Source organism: Calliopsis andreniformis, chromosome 1 (genome assembly GCF_051401765.1).
Source record: "Calliopsis andreniformis isolate RMS-2024a chromosome 1, iyCalAndr_principal, whole genome shotgun sequence".
NCBI lineage: Eukaryota > Metazoa > Arthropoda > Insecta > Hymenoptera > Andrenidae > Calliopsis > Calliopsis andreniformis.
The window spans coordinates 17,155,576-17,179,210 of NC_135062.1; the positions used below are offsets into that span (position 1 = coordinate 17,155,576).

Below are 23,635 nucleotides of genomic sequence, written 5' to 3' on the forward strand. Positions count from 1 at the left end.
AATCGAAAATACCATGAAGCTGCTCGTGGTATGAAAAACGTGTTTCAAAGAAGTACGTGTTAGCAACTTGGATCTTACGACTTTTTCCTCGTCCCAGATTTTGTGGCAACTTGTGATTCAATAATTCTTACAATGTCAACTTTTTAAATTTCTATTTTTCTCATTTTAAATCCTCCGCAGAACATTGCAATTTCATTTCCCACCAGCCCAAGACACTGACAAATTTGCGACGTAGGAATGCAATTTCAAGAGACACCAATATTCCACATCTCTTACTACGAGACAAAAATTCAATGTTCAAAGATCCCTTGCTGTATTCGTCTACGAAGAACGGCTTCAGCAGAGTCTACAGTAATCTCCCAGAGAATCCATCCCGCGAATATATTCCATGTGACGAGAAATGTCGCGTCCGCTGTTAAGAACGCTTCGAATCGCAAGAAAATTTCGTGGGACGGCCGCAGTCCCGCGGGAGCTTCGACGAGCGAAGATTTTTCGCGAAACGCTCGAAAAGATATGCGACAGTATATAACTGTCCGACTGGACTTTCCACGCGTGGATACTGCATGCATCACGAGTGCACAGGGGCGCGCGTAGAAACGTAGGAACATCTGGATACGTGTCTCGCGAAGGCCAGTGCACGGACGAAACAGTAGACAATGACAACGGTGGGCATTATTGCGAATTCGCCGAATGCCAGAATGTCTGGGAAATCCCGTAGCTGTTCCGCTTGCAAATCGTTCTGCAGGTACTTTGTATGCTCGCGCGTACTTACACCCTCTACAGCCATGTCGAGAACTGTTCCGCGTGACTGTATAGCATGGAATATCTCCTGCCATTTTAGACGCGTCAGGAAATGTTTTTTTTCCTGGCTGTACGATCTCCTCGAGACTGTTGGACAATGTACATCGTTGGCAAAAATTGAGAGATTACTTGGGAGACGTATTTGAACAGTTGTATAGGGAGAATAAATGATTTCTATGCGAATTGTCTCTGGAAATCGTTTGCTTCGATTGCTTCTCAGGGCACCTCGAACAATCCGAATCAGACTGTACGTGAAGTCTGTAACGGCATCAGTAAACGCTTGGGAACCCCGAGAACGCCGAAAAGCTTTGAAAGTCGCGCAAGAGCTCACCTGGGTTTATAAGCTTGCCGCTGACGCAGCGATATCCCATACGCGAGAACCACCTGACAAATTCACCTTGCTTCTTTTCCCTTGCTGGCATACACTCTTCTCGTTTTCACGTTTCCCACACCTGCCAAGAAGCTTCACTACAGCTTCGATCCCTCTCCTCTACCCTTTTCCCCGCGAATCGTCTATGGGCGACGGTAATTGACTGGGGCTTCAGCGATCCGCTCTTCGAGAGCCACTTTGATGCGCCGTTTTTCTTCGGCTCCCAATCGCCTGCCAGATGGGAAAATCAATCCTCAAATATTTCTGCTCTGGCGTCGATGGCGGTAAAAATACGAACGGGTTATTGCCTTGGTGCTTCGCGAGGATTTCTTGGAATAATTCTTCGCACACGGAAATTGAAAAGCTCCTGGCCAGAGAATTATAGAAGTACTCGAAGAAATGGTGAAAAAGGTTGTGGATGCTCAAAGAAGTTGTAAATAATTGGTCGATATTCGATCATTTCATTTTTATTGTAAATTAATTATGGTCCCGGCACATTGATTCGATGTGTAAGTTTCTTTTAAGGATTCGGCATGCGTTCATAGTGTATGATTAATTTTTTAATGGCTTTATGTACCGTATATACCAATTTTTTATCACATTGAAATGTTTATTCGCAATCGAAGCTCAGTAAGCTATGAGATCGATATGTATATAAAAATATGAAAAGCTGTAAATGCAAAATGTTTCATTCGTTTGATCAAACTAACTTAACTTTGTCTAGCGAGTAGAAGTGAAATATTCATAAATGTCAACTATGCCGAAATCCTGTCGATTGTATTTTTAATCATCCACCCATTGTCAAAAAGAGGGATCAACTTTATTTGAAAATATGGCCTCTCCACGCGTGCGTTGGAAACTTGAAGCTTTTATGCAAAGCTTTTCCATTGTCAGAGTAATAATTTATGATGCATTAATTCACAGTTTATCAACGAACGAAAAATCAGAGTTCTGTGTTTTATTTTTTTTAAATATATTTTATACTTTTTCAATAAATCAAATGGGGCAATTATTGAACCTCGGAATACGAACTATTTCGCTATATTTAATTAGTGATTTACCAGTTGAAAAGACATTCTGTTTGGTAACGTTTGCCGACTAGATCTTCCACAAGAGCTCGTTTCGACGAGAACGCAGTTTCCAGTAGTATCAGTCGAGTTGACCGCCGATGTAGAAGGCTGCGGCTTGTTTACTCGATTGTGTTAATTAATGCCTTCGCAAGCTGAACCACGAGGTTGGCAAATGATTCGCGCGATCCCCCGATCAAATGCATCGAATTTCGTTATTCCGTGTTCGATCAACGCGATGTTTTTAACGCCTAAGCGAGTTACGTGATTAGCTCGGTGCGCATGTTTCACCGCAAAGTGCATCTAAATAGCTCTAAAACATCCAAACTACGACTGGACATGCATGCATTTTGCCGCGCGTTAAACAACAGTTCGACCAATCTATTGATTTATCCCATTTGAGGCTGAAACGCCACTGATCGTGTGCAATGCACTTTTCTCTAAAGCCAGAAGATTAGAGTACAGTAAAATTTATACGAAACATTGGATAGTAATCATCCAATTTCACACGTCTTTATGGAAAAGGAAATATTCGCGTAAAGTCAAGCGATTAGTAATATAGAGTTGTAGGTCTGACTATATCAAGGCGATATCACTGCAAATGCATAGCTGCGAATGGGGGAAGAGGAATCACAGCTACGATCTCATGCACGAACTTCATAAAAATTTTACGATCTCCGACCTTTCGTTTACGATTGCTGAGAAGGATTGATTCGTTGCCGCGTTTTTCGATCTCGCGGCATCACTGACAAGATTCGAGAAATTACGTGTTCCCGATGTCGTCATCGCCCGGAAAAACCGTGTTTCTGGTGCCCTGCTCCTTTGGAAGCACGTATTCTTTCGGGGATATTTTATCGTTTCCTCGCTGGCGGCGCAATTCTCATAAAACATACATTTCGAAATCGGCCAATAAATTAGTGCATTACCAGGCAGCTGCTGTATGGAATTATATGTCTTAATCCTCCGATCCTCGGAAATGTGGAAGGAACCTTCAATCGAATTGTGACAAATGGTCTCAGAGATAAAGTGGGAATTCCTTGTTTTTCTTTCCCTTTATTGAACTTTTTTCAATTAAATTTCTATATTAGTATAGAGATTAATCGCTTTTTTCTCACCGAATTTTTCAATGAAATTATTCTAAATTATTTCATCCTGTGATTAGATTCGTTCCACTAAAGTTCAAAATAATGAACCTGTCTTGTTTAGTTAGATTTTGATCTATTTGATACTTGCAGGAAGATTGCATTCTTTCAGAGCTTCGAATTCACAGTTTTTCCAATATTGTCTTTTTTTAAAATGAAATATCGCTATAGAGTAGTTCATTTCGGGATGGCAGTTCCGTCGTTTAATATGACTGTCCATCGAAACTGTCGAAATCATACCGAAATTTATTGGCGTTGAATTTTATTGCGTGGCTTGACCATTTTTGGGAAACCATTAACAGTTGTCACTTCTATTGAAAAACGTCAATTTAATTGAACCCGATGGTTTTATTAAAAACTCGTTGCGTGAGCCGAGACAATTTACACTGCTCGCGGAGAATAGTCATGGTAAGAAAAACGAGCAAAACTTACGGTCGAATAATGAGAAGCTCGATTTCATCTGATTTCATCCTACTCGTCCAAGTTTAATCCTTGAATTATACGAAGAGAAACTTTATCGTTAGGTTTTACGGTCGTCCGAATGGTAAAGAAAAAAAGTATTTCAAGAGATGTCGACGAGATTTTCGCGGGTGTCTCTAAAAGAATTTTACGGGGCTCCCGATCCTCTGAGATGGAAATTCTTTCTCCGTTCGATATTGTTCCATTTCTTCGTTCACGTCCCTCTAATTTGCGGTAACGAGAAATAGATGATGGAAAGGAAACGAATGCATTTAACCGGTTGGAAATCTTTTTCCCCTCGCGTCTCGGTTTTAGTCATTCGCCTTCGAATACGAACTACGACTGCTTTTTGCAGCAGGGGGTGGAAAACTCCATTAAGACGAGGCCGTTATGCTTTCTTCTCCTTTACTTTGTGGCTTTGTCCTCTTCTTAGTTATTCACTCAAGAACAATCGCGATAGTTTTGCATAGATGTTCCAAGCGTTGTCGAAGGTCCAGTTAACTTACTGCGACAAACTTTAAATGGGATTCTTGTGCTATTCTCTAGAGCTGAAAAGCAAATGAATATTAAGTCCTGGCCTCCAGCGAGCATCTGTTTTCATCAAACGAGCGACCGTATCATGTAGAGAATGCACGCAGAATTAGCGGCATTATTTGCTACTATACTTGCAAAAAAGTTCTAAGGAATGCGAGAATAGATTATATTCTAAATTAGAATATGGGAGGATAATAAGGCCTAGGGAAGGCAGAATAAGAGTTGAGGAGTTGTATGTTTCTTGTAAAATAATTATAATATGTAAAAACTTTACTCGAAAGCATTTGCATTAGACACTGACGTGTCTGGCAATATACGCACTGATTCTACTTGCCCTGGGCTGAACTACTGTAATGAAACTCTGCACTGTTCCTACTTTGTTTGTCTTTAGACTATGCAATTCTACTTCGTCCAAGCATCTCCTATCCAATTCTCCTTCCTGTCGCTACGTACCAATCGATGGCCGTACGGCTGACTACCCTGTGACTGGTTCTACTTGAATTGACTAGGATTAATCTGTCCGGAGGCAAGCTATCCAATTCTGTTTTCTATGCCTCTCCTGTGCGTAACTACATACCAGTGCCTTTCAGTCTATGTAACTCTCTTCTCACTGTCGCCATCCCATCCGCCTTAGTCATATGGTATAGGTAAAGTCAGGTTTGTTAATACCACGCATGCTATATTTCTTATTCACAATACGTCGTGCTTCAAGTTACAAAAGCCCTTCTCTGCCACTATGGAAATACAATATTCCTTCGCACTCGCTACAGGAACTTGGTTCTTTCATCGTATTACACGAACTTCGTTGTTTCGTCGCGCTGCGCAAACTTCGCTGCTTTATTGCTGCAAATTTTCGGTCTGACGTTGAACGCGTGGCAAATAAAACCATATCGGGTCAAACAAACGAGTCGTATCTGAACGTCCATTGTAAATCGTCTCAGTTACGTTGATAATAAATACGTCACGAGCACGTGCAAATAAATAGCTCACAGTCGAGTATACTGTGACTATATTTTCGAGGACAGAAAACACCATATTTTTTGAGATAGAATATCTTTTTTACTTTTAGTCGTAACTTTTTACATCATCGTTTTATCTTCACGCGTTCGTCAACATTTACTTTGTGCAGTTAATTAGGAAATATTAATTGCAATTCAATAAACGTTCCTAGAAATTTTCTTGTAAAATTGAACAAAAATTGCCTCGCTAGTATCACGCGAATTTTCTCTTCAGTAAATATTTTCTCTTTTAGCAACGATTTAACAACAATATTTAACGAATAAATGCATTTTCTGCCGAAGTGAGGGTACGCAAGCAACAGCCGTCAAATCTTTTAATGTGTCAAATTTATCATACGAATTGGCCAATCAGATAAACGCAACAATCTGTGCTGGCCATTATCCGCAAATCGTTGCGCATTTAAACGCTTTCAGCTGTAAAACGCGGCCGGCTTTCAAGCTTTCAAGCATCGAGCGCGCCACCTCTCTTCAACTTTCAACGACAATGAAGAAAATTATCGTTCCAGGATGCGTTCCAAAATTTCACGAGGATTATTTTAGCCAATTCTGCGACCCAACAGGCCATTTGTTGCCATTAGCTGGCTTCAGTTTTTCTCAATCCTCTTTAGAACGACTGGTCCACGATGATTATTTATTGCGTGATTGTTTCTCAACTCCCAACGACAGATATTAATTTCCTCTAACTAATCTCCTCGAGTTGAGTAGGGTTTGAGAGGTATAGCTAACTGTCAGACTTGCCACAGATAATGTCCTCATCTTCAGAGAAAATCCGATGCCCGATTTTAGAATGAAAGATAAAGGAGCTACGTCTCGCTGCCGTCGGCTTTCCCTTTTCCCGGTTTTCTTGCCTCCCTTTCTCTTTCCTTCCTTCCTTCCTTCCTTCCTTCCGCCAAGCTCCTTTCGAGCAGCAAGCACTAGGCAAAGGTACAAGGTTCCTTAGAACGTTACGAAATCGCAGATTGCTCGTAAAAGGATAATTACAGCAATCTCTTTCGCCACGGGAAATGGCCGTCGTCGCGTCGAATTAACTGGCCTCGCCTCCAGCTCCGCCGTGTTTACCAATAAGTGTAGAAGATGCGAAATAAACGCTTTCCACCGCGCGGAACACCATTTGCATCGATGAGCGCCGCGCTCTATGCATCCATAATTCGCTGCAGTGGAACGGAAACACCCTGCTGCTCCTTTTTCTTCGTTTAGCTCAATAAAATTGAATTTATGCCTTCGTGATTGTTGCCACAGGAGAAAATTATCCAATAGCAGCCTTCTGAAAGAATAATGCTAGGTACTGGTGAAGATAGGTTCTGAAGATGTAACCTTAGGGTTCCAAATTTCCCTTCGAAACCCAAGGTGTAATCTTTAAGAATGTTCAGAAGATTTTCGACGAGTATATTATGGCAATATATTATGTGACTGACCTTTCACCTGCTACACCATATCCTCACTATCTCCCTGAAATTTCTTGCACAACAATCGTTAATGTATTCCCTACCATCGTTTTCGAAATTTCAGGGGAATCCTATCAACGTTAGTGTTCGCACCTCTTCAACCCAGGTGATTATTTCGCCGGTTGCGCTTTTAGCGAGCGTCAAGGGATCAGTTTACCAGAAACAACCCGACTTAATGACTCCGAGGCTCCGAGTTTCCGCTTCCGTCATTACCAATGCTTACAATTAGTCGCAAACTCCGAAGCGCTTCGATTCTTGCCAGCGTGATTAATGGAAACTCGGCGAGAATCTTCTTGCGCCCTCGTATCCTGCTGTTCCCTGGCAACGAGCAACTCAGCAGAGGAACGCGACATTTGATTTCTGGTTAATTAGTCTTCTCTGTTGTCTGAACCTTAATTTATACTTGGAAACACTCGATACGAGACACGTTGGCTAGGTAACACCTTTGAAACGATGAAATTCGTCTCTCGACTATGTCGCAATTATTCGTACCGCTGATACGGTTGCTAGATAGTATCCATGTGAGCGTGAACATAACTCCTTGATATATACAAGTGGAAATTGCTGAGTCTGAGGGTTCTCTGCGATTCGTGATATGCTCCGTGCACTACGATAAAGCCAGTTCGTGTTTCTTATTTGGATTCCAAATACTGAGTCCTCTTCCCTCGGACTGACGATGCACTAGGCAAACGTTCTATGGAAATGGACACAGGGACTTCTATCTCTATTGACATGTTTATTTTCAAAACTAAGTTTTTATCAGGATTTTCCTATTTGTCAAACATTGGGTTTATTAACTCTTCGCATGTTTCCCATTTTTGCAGAACACTTCTAGCTTTTATGAGAAAAGACAGTGTACTGTTCATATTTTATCATTTTCTCTGGTGTAATTTCAAAGATATACGGCCCATGAGTAAACGCGACGTGATAAATGTCATATGGCGTAGAATGATGTAATAAATAAAGCCAAATGGCATGGAATTCTTACAGGTGTCGTGTACAAGATTGAAGTAACCGCAATGATCGGTGGGTGCGTGGAGCTATAAAACCGAATGGTTCACAGTTATTGCGATGTAACCGATTATTGAATTTCTCGAAATGAAACTCCATACGAGTATCGAAGTTGTTGGCCGTTTCTCGCGTTTATACCACTTCGTCCATGTATCCCGATTGCCTGTGCACCGAATAGGATCGATTGTTTTGTGGCCTAGACAATCTGCGGTTTCATTCTATTCAACTGTCCAATCGTTTTCGCAAATTTCCCTACTGTCCATGCGTCCGCTGAACAAGAAATGTAATCTCCATTTAACCCCGCGTTTTTGCGCCCGATAAAGTTGGCGATATTTTAAAATTCTAGTGTCCCAAATGCGGATGACTTATCTGAATCAAAACTAATTGGAATAATTAGTACTCGCTTGATGTCACGATATAATCCTCTGAAAAATGTTTCTAGAGAATTTCAAATTATAAGTAAAGGTGCAATACATCAGTTTATTGGGTGATTCACTTTAATTTACACATCAGATGTCGAATAATTTCTCTACTACAATAGGTAGAAGATAATTTAATAAACGATTATCGGAGAAAGTTAAAAAATCTACTTTGTTATCGCTTCCCGATAGGATCAAAGTATTCCTAAAGTTTCGGTAACAGTTACACTGTAGCAGCCTACCCATCAAATTTCTCGCGCAATTAATTTCGCGAAAGCACGCGCGGCGTGTGTCGACAAATTCGCGAAGGCAGTTACCAGTTCCCAACCGCGAAAGCATTTCCCGAATCGCGGGGTCGCGAGCGGAACCCTTTTCATCGCTGACATAACTTCGCAACTTTCGCTCTGCTACACGAAGAATCGCGAAACCACTGAAGGCGTTCCGTCAGAAGCGAATTCCTCGAATACTTGCGAAGCAACCGCGAATTTATGAATCGCGAAATCCTGAGCGCGGCTGTGCCTAGACCGTGGCTGATCAATTTCTGAGCGGTAGTTGTTTACTTCGAAATTCCGAGTGTGCATCGCGACGACAGAGAAGCCAGGCGCGACGGTAATTGAAAAGAAGGAATCTGCCGAAGCGTCGCGACTGGGCGCTCGTCGTCCATTGTCGACATCGAGTAGACCATAAAATATCGAAGAAGTTTCTGGTCGTGCGTGCACCACGGAATACTAGTCGATAACAATGCGGCTTGTCGCCCGCTGCTCGACTTCTCGCGCAAACCAAACTTTCCTTCTGTTCGGAGTCGCGGTGAACTTTCAATGCTGTTTCGTAGACGCATTCAGAAGCCCTGGGATGTCCACGACGCGACGCGACGCGAATCCTGAGGGAGCTGCTATTATATTATAGGTACTACGATGCGATAACAGTTCGATACTTGGCGCGTCGAGTGCACTCCAGAAGGAAGTGGAGGAATACTCGTGGCGAGCGAGGAACATTCGGCGAAAAATAAAATTGGGAAATATTTGAGGAAGCGGTAACTCAAACGTGCAACAGCAAATCATTCTGTATCCAAATATTCCAAGCCATAGTAAGGAGTTCTATCGAATCAATAATTCCTTCGGATGAGTGCCAAGTTTTACGTTTTTTACTCGTCAGTCGTCGAGATCGTTAGTCGTCGAAGCGCAAAATTGAAACAAAAGCAAAAGTACTAGAAGAATTGTCATTTGTTGAGGCTAATCCTGGTCTTTGTCCCTTGTTTCGATATCCTCTCGCCCATAGTTGCCACGGGAACCGCGTTGCGCCTCTGCTAAATAAATTTCAGCCATCGCGCGACCAACGAGACGGAAGATTGCGGCCGAAATTTTTTCCTACTGGCGGGACGCAGAATTTTCTAGGAGAATGTAATGGCGCCGAAAATTCCGAGGTGGAAATTGGACACGGGGCAAAATAGGTATTGCCTAACGAACTGTGCAGCCAGCAGCCGAGGGAAGAAAAGGCCGTCCGACTCGAATGGCTAACGAGAGAAGGACATGTTTCAAAGAGGGTCCGGAAGTAGTTACCGGCGGTCTTCGTGTTCAGCCACCCGGGCGCCGCTTCCTGCAAGACCTACAAAGTCCTCCCTTCGAAAAATCGTGTCTATTCTATGGATATGTTTCTCCCCTTGTTCGTGCCCCATTTTCCCTCGAATCAGTCGTTTTCTCCACGAATTTCTGACTATGAGAGCATTGCGTGAATAGAGATGCCTGAAAGCTGCAGTATTGATGAAATTTCACTGTCTCAGTTCCCCTTTTATCCCTAGCCTATCGTCGTCTCAAAAGTACCTCCTCCCAAGTGTCTCGTATGAACAGAGGAAAGGGTACTAACGCATGAAACCTATCACGATTCATGGATCATATAATTTAGTAGAGAATTTCAACCGGTCGCGTTCGATTATGAAGCTCGCTGAACCGTGGAACGTCGTCTGGCGGAAAACCGGAACGAACATTCGGCCGCCAGCGAGAATATCTCTTTTTGAAATGTTTGTTCTGCGCCCGCTGAGCACTACTGGAGTCAGTAAAAACCAACCGAGCAAGACGTTGGGTGGGGCTTGTCAAAACATCCAAATCGATCGCTTTGAAAATACGCAGGTTAAAAAATGAGAAACGAGGGAGAGGAACAGGATATCCAGCACGTCCCACGAGACGTTATCGAGGAAGCTTATAACGAGGTAAGGCTGGTACCAAGAGTCCCTCCTGCTGTGATGCCGGTAGGGAACACTTTAAGGAAGAGAAGCCCGCCGGGAACGGTGTCGACGTCAATGAAACGGTCAACTTTTTCTCGATCACGACGTGCCTTGGTCTGCGCTTGTCATATCCGTTTTCTCCACTTTCCCTTTCGCTTCCTTATTTGTTACCTCATTCTTTTGACACGAATCAAACCCATACGAGGGCACATTGCTCTGAGAATTCAGTGTCTTTGCTTCGCAATGCAGTCTGTAAGTATGAAAAAAGAAAAAGTTGGAACAATTTTATAAGAAAGTCTGAGAGTACTGTTATAACAAGACCAGCAAGGGACATTTTAACAATTTTTAAAGCACCTACGGGCATTCCCTGACTGTGATGTCCCAGGAAAACTCCCACCGTTAACTTTTCCATCTCGAATGTCCGTTTGCTATCCTTATAGGGAGTACATTGTAACAGTAAGAGAGCATGCTGAAGGAGAACTGAGAAAACAAAATCGATAACAGAAGTTCATACAGCAGTAAACATAACTTCTATCTGATCTTCTTTCCAACTTGTGTTTCCTTGCTACTATTGTTTTAGTAAACTCAACGTAATAGGAGAGTCTCTACTCAATCGTGTATCAATATTAGATACCTTACTACATCGAGACTTCATAATGGATTGAAGGAATGGGAAAGTTCAAGAGACAAGAAGCTCTGAAATACTTATTTTTACTTCCGTAACAAAAATACAAAAGTAGGTTCAAGTTTCATACCTTTCTTACCAATTATAGATAGAAAATTGGAATACAATATCCTCGTTAATTTAGTGAATCTTATCTGCTATCTAACACAAGTTTTGATCGACTACCAGGAGAAAGATGTAAACGAACGGAAATCCGTGAACTTCGAGCGATTCATGGTTTTAATAGTCAGCGGCGGAGAATAATTTAGCTTCGCTCGCAGTTTTCCTGGCTCAGTGATTACACGGTGGTTGCAGTCGAATACAATTCCCGTCGACGAACGCGACCTAATTCAATATGGAGTGGCCCACGAGTGGAGGAACAATGGGTTTCGTACGCGAATTTACTGGTGCACGCGCGCACATGAAATGCTACACCACGATCGCTTGCACAGGAGTTTCAATGCGTCTTCAACACTGTCCAAGGAACTGGCACGTTCGCCGCATACGAACGTGTCGTAATTAACTCGAGCTCATTCGCCTCGCTACCCTCGATTCTCGCGTTTTTGCCGATAAATATTCCCCGTGGCGCAATACCGTTCACGTCCCTGTCATCTCTGCTCTATTTAGTCGTAGAAAAACGCACGTAGCTGGTTCTTGCGCCGCCGTATGCGTCTCTTCAACGTCGTCTCCCTTTGGTGCAATTAATTCCCTGATCGTATACCGTGTCTGTTCAAAAAGGGCTGATTCTACTTCACGCATTCAATTTCTATGGCTCCCCTTTCGAGGAAAGAAAGTTTACGTGTAATTCTATTTCGTTTTTCGTAAGCGTGTGCTTGTTTTAAGGTCTCAGAAGTACGTTCTAGAAGAAAATGTTCCTCTACTGTAATTTTCCCGGGATCTCGTATGAAATTTCTGAGTACCTAACGAAATTACATCGTCTAAATCATAAGTTCACTGACCATGCTCCCACAGACAAGAACTTCGGTCCGAGTTGCAAAGTCACTGCTGCGGGAAGGGGTAACGAAGGTAACGAAGCAAGATCTCGCGGGGAATCTTCTAAATTTCGTTACTCTCCTCTGTCTACAAACAGACTCGAAATTTCACGTGACTATAATTCCCAGTAGCGCTCCTTCGTTCACATTATGAACTTCTTGTGATGTTTTCGGTTCTGCACACAACGAACGGAAATTGTCGAATTAGCAGAAAAGGACGGTGCATTGTATTCCACTGATGCAAGACAAGCTTTGTGCCGTTCGTATCCATGAAACAAAGCGTGAATAGCTTGACAGGATTCCTCTGAAAAGTCCAGCATCAGCGAAGGGACGAAAGGGGTTCAAAGATTTAAAACGGAATCTGATTGCAGATGAATTTTATTTCAGTTAAACTTTCATTTCCATTCGCTCTGTGCACCGAAGCAAATCGCCAGAATCCAATCCCACAGAACTAAAACTTAGCATAACCTTGAAATGATGCTGAAGAAGCAGAGCTCATTTCCTTGTACAATATCCAATCGCGAAGAAAGCAAGTTGCAGCAGTGGTCGCAAAGAATAGAAAGGAGCACCTGGCAAATAGTTTTCCTGAACAAACAGAGCATGTGCTCCTTCCCTTCGTCCTTCTTTTTCAGACGTCGCGGTTTGAGTTTCCGTTTGACTTGAACCGCCTTGAGTCGCTCGCGACCAACCCTCTGACCCAGTTCGTTAATTAAACTTCGCTGGCGCAAACGAAATAACGAATGCCCCGGCGTCCCTCAGGTTCTGCGCCGCGCCTGAAATTCAGCAGAAGGCTGAGTAGTCGTCGCGTACCAAGTTCGCGAAAGGGCTGTGCTTATAATAATAACGACGAAGGCGGTCTCGAAGACCGCCGTAGACGAACTCGTTACACAATCGCGCTTTTCCTCGCGTCACGGTTTTTCAAGCGCGAAACCGACGACCGGGATAAAAGGAAGGAGAACCGAGCAGCTGGCTGAGGGGGCGTCGAAGGGAGCGTCGAAGGGGGTTGGTAAACCGAGGAGCGCGCTTACGCGAATTAAAACGACCGGAAGGAATTTCTTTTCGCCATGCAGCCACCGTCAGCGTCGGAGTCGTACTTTTATTACGTTCCATCCGCGCTGGCTATCAGCTAGAAACGACCAGCTCTGTGTCGAGGCTCGCGAAGGCTTAAAAGTCTGCGCGTCGGAAAGCTGCTGGGCTTTTTCTCCTCCAGAAGGGAATATAAAAGCGAGCGGAAAAAAGGGTTTGAAAAAGGGAGGGGAACAAAAAGGAAGACAGGAAACCGACTTGCATAGGTGTACTCGTATCCCGAGGGATTCCCCGTGGTATTCCCCGTGGTATTCCCCGATGGCTGACCGACGCATCCCTCCGACGAAACTGTAAAATAATTGAGCCTCCCTTTGCGCTTTTGGACTCGAGCCGAGAAATTTCAGCGGACAGACGCTTCTCTCTGTCTCTCTGTCACTCTCCCTGCCAGAGAGGGATTTGCATGAGAGGGGAAAGGAGGTAGTCCTGAAAGGGAATGCACGTTCCAAGTTGGCGACTCTGAAGGGAGACGATTAGGTTTCACGTTTCGGGGTCGAGAACAGAGGTTTACCTTTTAATTCTAAAGACGAGAGGGTTGCTAGCCTGGGTACGACAAAAGTTGGAAGGTCTTTACGGCAGTTGCAAAGTTTCGAGATAATCGAATGAAGTTTCTCGAGAAGAAACGACTAAACGGCTAAGCGACTCGAAGAAGACTTTACGACGGAAGACTCCGAAAAGAAAGGCTCGCGAACAACGGCCTGAAGTTTCCGCTAAAGGAAATTAATTTGACTGGTCAAAATGAAGGAGGATGCGTTCTTCTCGAGGGCACGTGTCTGCCGTTTCCCTGATCTTGTTAGGGATTTATCTCGGACCTCGGTGAAACACGAAGAACAGAAACGAGTCGCGGAAATTCGACTGGATTACTTCCTCCTTTTCTTTGGAGTTCGAGGCAGCTCGAAGGAGAGAAATCGGTTTACACGGTTTCCCGTTTGAGTTAACTTTCGTTCGCTGGCCGGAAACCATTTTATATTTGCAGATTCCTTCCTCCTCCTGGGCATAGAACTCTGCCGCGAACTTCGGTAAACTTTTTCGGTACAAACTTTACCTTTCGCACCTTGAGTGTGTTTGAATCATTAGGGGTTTATTTGAATAATTTTCTCTTTCGCCTCGGTTCCATGGGAACATGCTGTTTCCGTCTTTTAGACTTCTTTGTACATTTTTCTGTCTGCAAATTCCTCTTGCGTAAGGTAACGTTAGGAGATCCAGTTGATAATGCATCAGAAGTGGAGAGTAAATGAATTTCCGAACTAAATGTATTTTGTTTCTGCCCCAAGGTGTAGTTAATTTATTTCGTTAAGGCATTATTAACAGGCTGCTGCACAGCAAAGGGAATTGTTTCGCGTTTGTTTCTGTGGCGTGTCTAATCATGATAGAATCGAGATGATACAGCCCGTATACGTTGTATTCACCAACAAGGCAATAGAGTTCAAAAGCCTCGCCCTGTGATCTACTTTGCACGAAGTTGGCCTGTAGGTCCATAGCAGACCAATGCTACGAAGGATCTGTTTGCCACAGATCAACGTGCCAGCCCTTTATTCGAAAATGTTTAGCAAATGTACGGGAAATGGAGTAACTTGCTCTCGTGGAGCTTGTCGTGTATACGCGGAAGTAGCACATCGTTAAATTTCATTGCGAACTAATAAACTTCGCTAAATTTCAGTATTAACAACTTTTCAATTCTGCGTACAATTTATAAGTAGTTCATGAACAAAAACCATAATTCAACAGTTTATGGGAGAATCTCGGGAACATTTTAATCCCGTTGAATCGTAAAACAGAGTAATTGGAGCGCAGCGATTACCCTAATACATTTGTCTCTCGTTCAGCAATTGCATCGTTATTTTCCGACTAGTCGGTAGATTTTCATGAACCCGTGAAATATTGGAAAGTCGACTCTTTAAATGTGTGCACGGCGAATTATATCGGTGGTTCTGCGGATAATACAGCTTTGCGTTTCGTGCGCAGGCAGGAAATGTTGAAGAGGCCACAGGATTCCGCGATAGTGTGTTGCGAAAAAACAATGGCGCAGGGGAAAATGAAATTACGAAGCATCTGCATGGTCTCGATAGTCAGATGATACTTTTCCTATTAACGGCAGGGATCTGGTAAACAAGTCTATCGATATTCATTTGCGGTTATTCGACGGAGGGAATTTACCTGTGCTAATTCCGAGTGAACCGAACCAATTAATTCGACGATCGGTGATAGCAGAGAAAACCAATTAAACTACGATTGCGGCCGATAATGGCTGCTCATATTTGCATGGAAAATCGAGTTGGACCGGTTACAGGGCTGCGATACTTTTCTCTTTTCCCTGAGATTTCATTACAAAACATCCCTCGCATACTCCTAGCGCTTAACGTCGTTCACGTGCTTGCTTTAGCTCTTCTAAGGTATCTGCTGACGGTTTCAACTCCCTAGGTATATGGCTTGCAATATTTATTCATTAGGAATAATGAAATCGCGATGCAAAGTAATGTGGTTTGGATTATGTAAAGGTAGATTGAAGCGGTTAGTAATAGCCTGTGAGGAACACTTTAATAATTAATAGATTTCACAGAGCTACAGCGAACATAAATCAATTGAACTAATGTTGTTTAGCCAGAGTATTTAAGCTGAAGCTTCAATCCATTGAACCATGATAGACAATTCTAAATTGGACCTGCTAAATAAGTTCCAATCAAAATCATAAATTTGTTCAGATCATTAATATCCATTCTCTGTTAGATTGTCTTGCTACTTTCACTCCTTTCCACAAAAGCTACTTTAAACTCCCTATATTACACTGTACTTTTAAATAATAATTCCCGTCGGGATACACTTGAAATTTCTTTCATTTCTTTGCCCTCACGATTTCTTTTCAAGAGGGTCATTTCCAAAGGGAACAGTCTCTTTCCAAACAATAAAAGAAACTTCCGTCGTAATAGAGACTTCTCAAGCGGACGCGTTTCAAGCACGGTAGAAAGTTTTTAAATTATTGGCAGAAACACTCAGGCACGCGTGCACACCGATGAGGTGCGTTTGATAGAGTTGCGCAACTGTGTTTATTAAAACTTTTCACCGCATTTATGAGCAGTCCTTACAAATATGTGCTATCCATTCCGAGAGTTTCCCGACGAAATTCCAAATTGGCCTTGTACCACCTCGACTGCGTCTAATTTAGAGCTTGAAATTCGTGTTAGCCAGTGTTACATCTGCTAAACGTCCTGTCTCTGGAATTTATGTCATGAAATTGTCAGTTGCATGCACGAAACATGGTCGACGTTGAATTTCATTAAAAATACCCTTAGGAAAGTATCTCGTTGATTCTCCCCTGGTAAACTTCAATGATAATAGAGACAATAAGAATAAAGAATACAAAAGCTTCGTCTTTTTAAAATGCCTTTCAGTCGGCAAAGTAAAACGCGACACCGCGTTGTGCCAATGAGCGGTAGATTAATACCCATTGAAATACTCACGTCGAAATAAATAAAAATCAGAAATGGAACGTCGCTATTAGTGGTTTCGAATGCAGAGTGGCGGGAGCATTTTTCGACGGACACAATTCGTGTGGGTTTTTGCCGAGCGCGAACTCGCCGGTGTCACCGCGATCCGCGTGTCACCAAAAATAGCCACCATGTTCTCGTTTCATTTCCGAACGTCTCTGATCTCGTTGAACGCGTTGATTGCTGTAGGTGGAAACATTTTTTCCGCGCGAAACTGCTGCGTTGCGACGATGCGATGAAAATTTGGATTGTTACGTGTCGGATATAGTGCCGATTCGGCTCGATAGATAATTAGTACGATTCGATTTTAATCAGCAATTTTTCACCGAGCAAGATCGAAGTTTCATCTGGCTTGCTTGGTCTAAAGTAGGGCATCCCACGCAATATCGATCTCTATCGATATTCCATATTTTTGTCGCCATTATACCGTTCTGTTCGTCCAGCTCCCCTCCCCCGAATATAGGACGACACGAACGCGAATCCTCGATAATATTTTAATACCTTTTTTTTTACGAGTGACACGTGCGAGAACCGTGACGTTCCGTGCCGTTGGCTCGCGTTTTTAAAATAACGCGCACCGAATAAATTTCTCGCACGGACGAACGAACAAACGGACGGACGAATGAGAATATCATATATTTTCATGCATCGCGGACGAAGTCGCGGATACTTTGCGCCGCGCGGGATCGAAATAAATTCCGCTCGTGTAACCGGCACGGATCGCGGCGCACAATTACGCGAAACAACTAGGGCCCCGCGTTGCATTTAATCGCGTGCTAGTCGCGACGGGAACCATTCCCATGGCTTTTTCGCTGATTTCATCGTTGAACTTGGCGAAAATGGAACGCGCTGCCTGTAAACGGAAAAATAAAACAGGAGAAAGCTTAACGCTGAATAACAGACAGACTTTGACTCCGTGACGAAAAACGTAAAAAAGTGACACACAAAGAGTTTGCGAATATCCCTCTACTGGAAATGTTCAAGATGTATATCTAAATGAAACAGTTTATCGATTACAGATTCAATTCTGAGCCAATAGTTATTTCACCCAGGTAAGGTGCATCGCGATCTCTCGCAATCATCTGTTTCTGAACATTCCAATTGAATTGTGCATCGTGTCGGTGGTTCTGTGGATGATCCTGCGCTCTTAAGGTCCATTCATAGCTTGGATGTATTATTTTACGCTCCCTGTCCTATAATTTATTGCAGCATCGTGACTGGTGCAGGCAGAACACATTATTTTTGCGTCTTTATTATCGTGTACGTTCGCGATTTATTTATTTCCTCGCAATTTATTCCCTTTTGATGGCAGCCATGGACGGTAAAAGAGGCCAGAACGTCGTTCAATTGAACACTCACGTTCGTTCGAAGGGATACGGTCTGGTTTGAATGTAAACTGGTCGCCATATCGATGCGCCTTCCGGTCTTTCACCGTCGATGAATTGTTTCTTCGATCGATCTCGTATCGGGGAAATGGACTATAAATCCGTGGCAATTGAGTTTTTCCACGTATACAGAGCGAGAAAGAAATTGAAAAAGTCCATTTCTCTGTGGTCTTGCGGGGGAAATGGCTATTGAAAGTCTGCTGTCAGTGTTCAATTTTTATATGGAAATAGTTCTAACGAATTTTATCTAAGGCAAAAAAATTGAGCTTGTCACTGTCTACAGTACTATATAAAACGTAATTGATTGCTTCGTGGAGAGAGAGAAAATTGAAAAAATTTTGTATTCACAGTTTTCTATCACGTCAGTCTTATTGATTCATAACTTTATATTATTCTGGATATCTTTCATTTCTCCTCTCCTGCAATTATAGGTATCTGCTTGTCACAAATTACAAGTGGCTAAAGCGAACCAGGAACTGTACTGAGTTTAATAGAGGGTAACTAATATTTGAAAACCAGGAATCGTTGTTAACAAGCAGCCCTTCAAGCGCAAGATTCAAGTTTTAATTGTTACACGTACGTGACAGGTGCGAGCGCCTTGTTTCTCGTAGCGACGAGGAGTGCCAGCAGTCAGTACTCGAAGAAGGTACAAGTGTTTTCCACTACACCCTCCATCTACCCCTCTCGTAATTTACAACTCCGTCTCGGGGATGCTCTTCACCCGAAGTCGATCTACGAAATTCTACTCAGTATTCCGTTTCAAATTGCAGACTCTTGCATTCGCACGTTTTCGTTCATCACACATAAAATATGTGATGCAGTTTTACCATAATTCAGTTTTACGATGTTTCACTCCGCAAGATAATAATATTGACGCGAAACAGCTTTAGGGGCTTTAAAAGTGTTCCAGTGTATCTGTTTACCCTTTGAATATTAATGAGAACTTATAATTAGTTACTGTTTGTACTTGATAAGTCTCGACATAATCATTATTAGTTTAAATAAGAGGTTTAGGGAAGTAATTTTGTGTTATAGTATATTCTCCGCAAGTAGTAACTCTCCACATTAGTCAGACAATACCGAAATCCATTTAGTATTCAAAGGGTTGAAAAACAGATCACGACAGATCAATAAATATCCCAGCCAAGCCATTAAAATTCCCCTAAAAGCTCCCTTCGGAGTCAGACGAAAACTCAGCTGGAATATGGAACAGAAAGGTAACAATATTCTCTCCCTGGGACAAGCCAACCATTGCGAGGGTCGAAAAATGGCGTGTCGCGACGAACGTAAAATTCCCTCCGCCGTCGGGACACGAGCAAAAGGAAACACGCTCGGACGGAGCCGACGTTTCTCCTTTTGCTCGTCGAATCCCAGCCAGGCTCGATGCCATCCGGCTGACTTTTGCAGGGCAACGTAAGAAAAGGACGACCCGAAAACTCCGTAATAGAATTCATGGAAAAAAGAAGGTGGAAAATCGAGGACTGGTTGACCGGATAAGAGGAGTACTGGTCACTTATCGAGCGTTCCCGGCCAGTGGTTTCGACGCGGCTGAAAAACCTCTTGGAACTGGTCCGCGACGTTCGAAGAAGTCCCCGTTATCGCTGGGATATCAAGCCTTCTCTGCTCCCCGTCTGTGGTGGAAAGAATCGGCCCACTCATGCGTATCAAGTGAAATACACTGGCGGCCGAAAGTGCCTTCTCGGTGGTTCGAAGGGGTCAGCATCGGGAAGACGTCAGGCTCGCGCAGCTCGATGGGTCGCGGCGAATCGCCGCGAGGAAACAGAACGCAGAGGTTGAAACGGCAAAGGCGGTCGAGTGCCGCTGAGTCCAGATCGTTCCAAGTTCCAGCGGGCAACGGGGCCGATGGGAAAGTTGGGAAAGGGACGATGCCTTCCTAACCTCCTGCCTCGCTGAAAACCTCCACGGGAAACGTTACGAGTTCGAACGGGTCTTTTCTACTTTTATACGTGAACCTAGCGTGAGCGTAGCGACCAAGTGTAGAACGAGTGTCGATCGACTGCTTTCATTAGCCGTAATCGTTTCCCGCGGCTCGAGTTCCTACCTGTGAGTTGTCGAATGCAATCGGGCTTCTGAAGGTCGTTTGGCAGGAATCATTGGACTAGGCGGAACGTTAAAGAGAAACTGTGTGGGGAATTTCTGCAATCTTTGTTCGTAACTTTTCGATTTATTGTGAAAATTTCGAATCACTACCGTGAGGAGTTCTAACAATTTTTCTGTATATTGATGCTCTTTGGGTAGGAGCCGAAGCGTGGTCCATTTTGTGGTCAACAGCAGATCGAACGTCCAAGTCTAATCCTGACGAATCCCGTTCGCTCGTGATGTCAGTGAAAAATGTGGAGACCCGGCGAAAGGTTCAACGAGAGGAATCTCCCATCTGGACGAATTTGCGGGAGAAGGATCGTTCGTCTCGGGGCGAACTGTTAGAAATCGAATCGATGGAACGTAGCACACGCGAAGAGGGTTTACATCGGCCACTTTAAGATGAAGGTGAAGTAGGATTACCTGAAAAGTTGGGTGATCTGCAAATGAATGAAAGTAAAGAGACGAAAAATTCAAGGAATAGATATTTCGTTGAAAGTCAGCAGGATCTTGATACGAAGGCAGGTGTTAAAAGCAAAAAATCGAACCCCAAATATTTAATGAAAAAAAGCAAAGTGGAGAATAAGAAGATTTCGAAGTATAAGCTTGTGACTGTAAGAACATTTATATTGCGATCAGTAACGAAGAAAGTCAGCTTTTCCAGGTTTTCCTATAAAAAAAAAAAAAAAAACGCACGAAAGGGAACAACATTACCTAGAGTTATGTAAACCATGTTATCATAAAACCAAGTAGATGCTCTGAAAGAATACAAAGTTTCAAGTTCATCAGCATCCAACGTGCACTATCTACGAAAGCGCATTGCAGAGTGCAAACGAGCAGAGATTGCCGGAGAGATCGAGGAGTGTTCGTCGTTAAGGAGGAGGAGCATCGTTCGCGGAGATTTCAGTGCTATGCATCGCATTGGCTCCTGGAGCCTCGATGACCTTGATTCAGCGAGCATGAAGCACCCATCGAGGTCACCGGGACTCGAGATTGCTATGGCACTGTTCGGCATGGTCTGGCTGCTGCGTGTTCGCTCGGAGATGCGTCGTTGCTCGAAATGTCGGCACGAAGAGATCCTGGCAGCTCAGCAGCAGCAACAGCAGCAGCAGCAGCAGCAGTTGCAGCAACAGCAGCAGCATCATCACCTTCACCATCATACGCATCATCAGCAACGAACACTGTCGCAGGCAACCAGTCTGCTGCAGACGCCCGACGATGGCGTCAGTTCCTCGGCGAACACCCTGTTCACGCTGGACACGCCTGGCGCCGCTGGATCCGCCGGAAGTTACTGCGAGGTCCACGGATTCGTCCAGGCGAAAGAAGGTAGTATTGCAAATCTTCATAGTATCGGGTTCATGTTCATTTTTTCAAGAGTAAATCGTTAGCTAAGCATCGAGGCAGTAAATTTTGACCATTCAGAATACCTCGTCCGTATCTTGGGCCACAGTTCGCAAGAACGATTATGATTTCCTGAGAAGCACTTTAAGAAGTTCTCCGTACTTTTGCAATATGCTGAGGTCATATTGTTAAAGAATCGAAGAACTTTTCGAATTTACGAGGGCAAGACAGCCGTGCGCTTCCTTCCATATGTGCGAGGAACGACGAAAATCAAAGTAGGTCGTTTGCATGGATACCGTGTGGCGTAAAAGGAAGACAAAACTTTTATTTCCCTATAAAAAATATCGCTTCCGGCGTGGCTGTTTCTGCAGTATATATTACCGTTTCAGTAGTTCAATTTCGCCGAAACTAGTACCTGCGCGGTCGATTATTAATAACGTCACACGCGAAAATTCACGCGAGTTCTTTTCTCCTCTGTTTTCCTTTCGCTAACATCCGTTCTACTTTGCATACCGAAACAAAAGAGAATAACTTTTATTTCGATTTTTCGCTCGGATGAAATCAAAGCGAATGTACGAAACTTTGAAAAATTGTGTTATTTTTAAAAAACGAAAGGAAAGGAAAACGCCGGTCAGACATTGTTGACGTAGCATGAAGATATACAAAGCATTTTCCAACAAATCGTCTTCTATCGGTACTCCCCATCTGTCGGACATGGCGACATCATGGCGCTATGAGTTGTTGAGTTTGTTGTCGCTTTTGTCGAGCATTCTCATTGTTTCCCTAGTAACAAGGGAGCATCTGTTCCATGGGTAACCATCCCCTTACTCCTTTCTCCGTTACATTCTATTTCTCTTCATCGGAAGTTTGAATGACATTATGTTGTTAACGTGAATTTGCATTAGAGATCAAATGAGCCAAGTTTAAGTCACACGTCTTGATATCTCTGAAATTTCCACATGATTAGGAAAGTAATTAATGCTGGATTGTTCCATAAGTATACGCTGTTCAGAATAGTCGCGACTTTTGTTAAAGAAAAAGAATTTAAAATCGTTCATAAATATTCAAAAATGTGAAATTCTAGCTTGAAGTGATCCAGAGGAAAGAGAAGCCAGTTTTACCGGAACGTTCCTTTTTCTGAGACGAGACGCGCGACGTACTCTTTCAAGCAGCATCCAGCATGTAACCATGGTCCACCTATTCGCTCGACCCAGTTATGAAATAGTTTTCCTCGCGGCGGGGCGAGTGGCGACTCGGCGGTATCGCGCTTTAAGGCTGAAAGCATGTTCGTGTCGTGCCGGTACGTCGCTTGTCGTATTGTTTCGAGTTTATTATCTGCCTTCGAGAAACGACTTCTCTTGCGTGGCTACGAACAGGAGATGAATAAAAACTAAAAGGAGTAGAGGAAGAGACAAAGAGAAGAAACGATTCAAAACTTCTGCGATCTGAGATATGTAGTATACTATGCCCACATAAGAAGCTTTTCATGGTCATTAAACGGACAAGAAACGGAACAAGTCCATGTTATAAAGAAAAACAGATTGAATTTTCTGACAAAAGTATGAAACAAATTTCCTTATTAGAGAAAATCGATTTGAAGCAGCGCGAGTAAGAGGAGTACACTAGGACTGTGTCGCGTGTCTAGCCATTACTGGGATTTTCTACTGCACTGCTTCCCGTCTTTTCTCATAACGTTTGGAATAGATATTATGGGCCGTAATTTCAGCTATCCGAGTAACAAACGGGTGAAGAAGAAACTTTAATCTGATAATATTGGTTGTAAAATAATGGCATAACTCAGAGGATTTACTTTAATTAATTTCATAAAAGTAAGAGCCTAGGTTAATCAAGGGAGCGGTTTCGTACGTTCGCACTAAAACACCGCAATTCATTGCGTAGAAAATAATAATCAAGCTTCTCGAATTAATTCTCCGAAATTTATTAGCTAACGAATCGTTTATTCGCATAAATCTGAATATTCGAAAATCAATTATCGACATGGCAGAATATCTCAATTGTCGTGTGAATCACGTCCGCTTTCGAGGGTGAAAGCCAGTAATATGGTGGTATAATAACGAACGTCCACATACCATCTGC

General features: G+C 43.2%; 1 protein-coding gene across 14 annotated transcripts in view; it reads left to right on the top strand.

The window, feature by feature from the left end:
- Dlg1 (MAGUK family member discs large 1) overlaps positions 1-23,635 on the top strand; it is a 376,826-nt gene that overhangs the window by 158,867 nt on the left and 194,324 nt on the right. For 8 of the 14 annotated variants that reach the window (XM_076393444.1, XM_076393489.1, XM_076393470.1 and 5 more), the window contains exon 1: positions 20,959-21,523. The exons of the other annotated variants lie outside the window; for them this stretch is intronic. In XM_076393444.1, the coding sequence (XP_076249559.1) occupies positions 21,109-21,523 (415 nt within the window). In that variant the 5' untranslated portion in view covers positions 20,959-21,108. Of the gene's footprint in view, positions 1-20,958; positions 21,524-23,635 lie in introns of those variants that run through there. 14 annotated transcript variants of the gene reach the window in all.